This window comes from Triticum urartu, chromosome 7 (assembly GCF_003073215.2).
Source record: "Triticum urartu cultivar G1812 chromosome 7, Tu2.1, whole genome shotgun sequence".
Classification (NCBI taxonomy): Eukaryota; Viridiplantae; Streptophyta; class Magnoliopsida; order Poales; family Poaceae; genus Triticum; species Triticum urartu.
The window spans coordinates 481,059,838-481,062,960 of record NC_053028.1 but is presented as its reverse complement, the minus strand read 5'-3'; the positions used below and the strand labels follow the sequence as shown (position 1 = coordinate 481,062,960).

The following is a 3,123-nucleotide window of genomic DNA, read 5'->3' as shown; positions in this document are numbered from 1 at the left end:
CGAACAGCAACCGTCACCGATAAAGAGAAGCGTAGATCGTAAGGATACAAGCTGTAGACGTATAGAAGTAAACGAATGAAGACAGGACACACGCGGATCCACTTAATACAAACGCTGACCGGATCCCACGATCTGCTGGAGACACACCTCCACACGTCCTCGGACGCTTAAAGCATCACTGGAACGGCGGCTAGGCGTGGAGAACCTTATTCCATCTTTAAAAAACCGCTACCTCCTTGTCTTCTTAAACATGACACAAACCCTAACAGCCTTGTAACTTGCCTTAATCAATCTGTCTGCAAGCGTTCGATGTATACATTGATTCAGTCCTTGTATGACGGTACGACTAAATTTCCAGTTCCCACCCGGGTTCGGTCTCGTGGCCGGCAGGGACGAACCACTTGAGTGCCTTGCAGCATCTTCATCGGTTCCTGCTTTTCCTCTTGTAACAAACAGCCAGCGGCTCAAACCATGAAATCGGTTAGGCACATTGCTTAGATTGCACACATGCAAGCATGCACGGTGCTAATACTAAAATATGGACGTGACATGATAATGACTTACACACTGCTCTAGCTATAAAATTGCAGCGACCATGAGAACTCGTCCTTCTTTTTGTGAGGAATTGCCGCACAGTCTTTGACACGGCCGATCGAAAAACAACGTGACAAGGTAGATATGATAACGATGCAAGACGAAGATGATTCATGTGTACACGAACTCTCAGTCTTCACCGTTACCGTGTGTGAAGGGTCAATTTAGTACCGTAACGAACAGGTCGATTCGTCATGGTACCTCATCCAAGATAACCGTGTCCTGTCATCGGCTAATCGCTTAAAAACCGTGGGAAAATTAGTTGGACTCGCTCTGATTTTTCTTCTTTCAAGAAGGCGGATAACCACCAGGCTCTGCATTATTTGACTGCACCCTGTGCACAGCCAAGGCTGGCTCTGGAAAAGACACAAATACTCCGGAACAAGACGGCGGGGCCGCGTGTATGTAGTACATACTATTCGATGAGGTGGCCATGATGACATTTTTTTTCATTATTTGCCAACCAATACAGCACGAGGGCCAAGAGGGAAGATCATTACATCTTCCATTGCTCTACCAAAAACAGCAGCACTGCAACAGCGCACATGCGCCTACTCCCTGATTAAACTCTGCTTCTGTAAAAGCAAGTATACATGTATAGATACAACACTAGCAACGACTTATTTTCCCCTGAATAGTACGTCTTAAATATACCATCCTAGCTACTATATTTCCTGGATTTATTTTCATCAAAGAAGTACGTAAAAAAGAAAATTAAGAACGGTCAAAATGACACAAAAATCCATTGTACTATACGTATTTACCGAGCAGAGCAGAGCTTAAATTAGTTTCAGGGACGGCCCAGCAGAACCAAAAGGGCTCTGGATTTCAGATAACGGTTGGGTTCAGACGTCGACAACGCATGGCGCGGCGCGCTGGAAGTTGAAGTAGCCGTTCCCGCCGCCGCCGGCGATGGAGCCGTAGCTGCCCTGGCCTCCGTTGACGGTGAGCAGGGCGGGGCACCTGACCCGGAGGTGGTAGTGCCCGGTGATGAACGCCCCGGCCTTCCATCTGATCCAGCCGTCCACCCGCACGGTGAGCAGCACGTAGCCGGCCGTCTCGTCCTGCGCCAGCGCCACCGCCAGGTACGGGGCTAGCGGCACGTTCGACCCCACCAGGAACGGCGACCACACCGAGACGTCGAGGTGGCCCTGGTACACCACGGGGAGCGCGGTGGGGACGGTCACCTGCTGCCCCTTGTACTCGGCGTAGGCGTCCGTCCGGTCGAAGTAGATGCCGACGCGGGAGTTGGGGTTGCGGGCGGCGATCGTCGCCTGCAGCGTCACGGTGAGGTAGGACGCCGGGGAGGAGGTGGCGTTGAGGCACGCCACGGTGAGGCCGTTGAGGTAGAAGCGCGGCCTGGTGGGGCGGAGCACCAGCCAGACGATGAGGATGATGAGCAGGATGAGCAGGATGACGGCCACCAGGGCGGCGCAGAACTGGCGGTACAGCCGCTGCCGCTCGCAGTCGTGCTTGTCGCAGTGCTTGATCGACATCTCCTTCCTCCTCTTTTTCTTCTTCCTCGTGCTCCTGCTGTTCCTGGACAGTGGAGAGCAGAGAAGAGAAGAGAAGAGAGAAAGCTCTAACTAATTTGGTGGGCGAGTGGGTGAGGTGAGTGTATCTGTATATACATGAGCCCGGCAGGCCGATGTGGGCGCCATGATTGATTACCGCGAGCGCGAGCGCGAGTTCGTCTTACTTTCACCAAGAAAGAAGAGAGCTTTTAGGTCGATCGATGGTTGAAACGAGGGAAAAGGGAGCGAGGAGTGGCGTCAGGTGGGGTGTCCAAATCGAGCTATCAGCTTCGGTTCAGACCAGTCCATGGATTTCAACATCAAACAAATTGCAATGAAGGATTAAAGGAAGAAGATGGCGACACGCACGCACCTTGTCACCTTGCCTAATTCTTCTAGCACCCATCGCCATCAAACCTAAACCAAATAATATGGTCACTTGATATCCAATTGATGTTGTATACTCGTATATAATCAGTCATGTGAGTTATAGTTATTACTATCAAAAATTGCGTGCATATACTGAGATGACATATGGTCACTTGCATGTACCTGGCTTCCTCGCCGGCGTGCACCAGTACTGTGACTCGCCGTCGCGCTCAGCTGCAACTGCAATGCATCGGGCATGCTCGGTACGAAGTCACAAGACTGAGCAGTCAAAATCAGAACGTAATTTTCACAATATTGACTCGGGTCAAGCAATCGAAGTAAGCATCGATCAACTAATTAACCAAATGATGAATCAAGCAACAGATTCAGGAAACAGACAGTGTGACTTGACACACACTTCAGCCAGGCTGGTCCCTTTAGATATGATTTGACATGCCACCCTCCCCACAATAGTTTCAGAAACAACTAATTTGCTGACCCCAGCGAATGAATGAACTCCTTTGCAGCAGCAGCAGCAGCAGCAATCGTAGAGAAGTGCATTCTATCTACCTGTACTCCTCTGTTTTGTTGTACCAAACATTACCTCCTCCCTCCTAATCGGCCAGCTACCAAACACATATTTATA

The 3,123-nt window shown here is 50.4% G+C and overlaps 1 protein-coding gene across 1 annotated transcript; it reads right to left on the bottom strand.

Moving 5' to 3' along the window:
• Positions 1-1,022: 1,022 nt before the first annotated feature.
• Positions 1,023-2,316, bottom strand: LOC125522801 (NDR1/HIN1-like protein 1). Its single transcript, XM_048687832.1, has one exon. The coding sequence runs from the start codon at positions 2,088-2,090 to the stop codon at positions 1,440-1,442; it is 651 nt and encodes a 216-aa protein (XP_048543789.1). The 5' UTR covers positions 2,091-2,316; the 3' UTR covers positions 1,023-1,439.
• Between the last annotated feature and the right edge of the window lie 807 nt (positions 2,317-3,123).

Coding starts and splice junctions, on each gene's coding strand:
- LOC125522801 (XM_048687832.1), bottom strand. CDS start 2,090: ATGTCGATCAAGCACTGCGACAAGCACGACTGCGAGCGGCAGCGGCTG.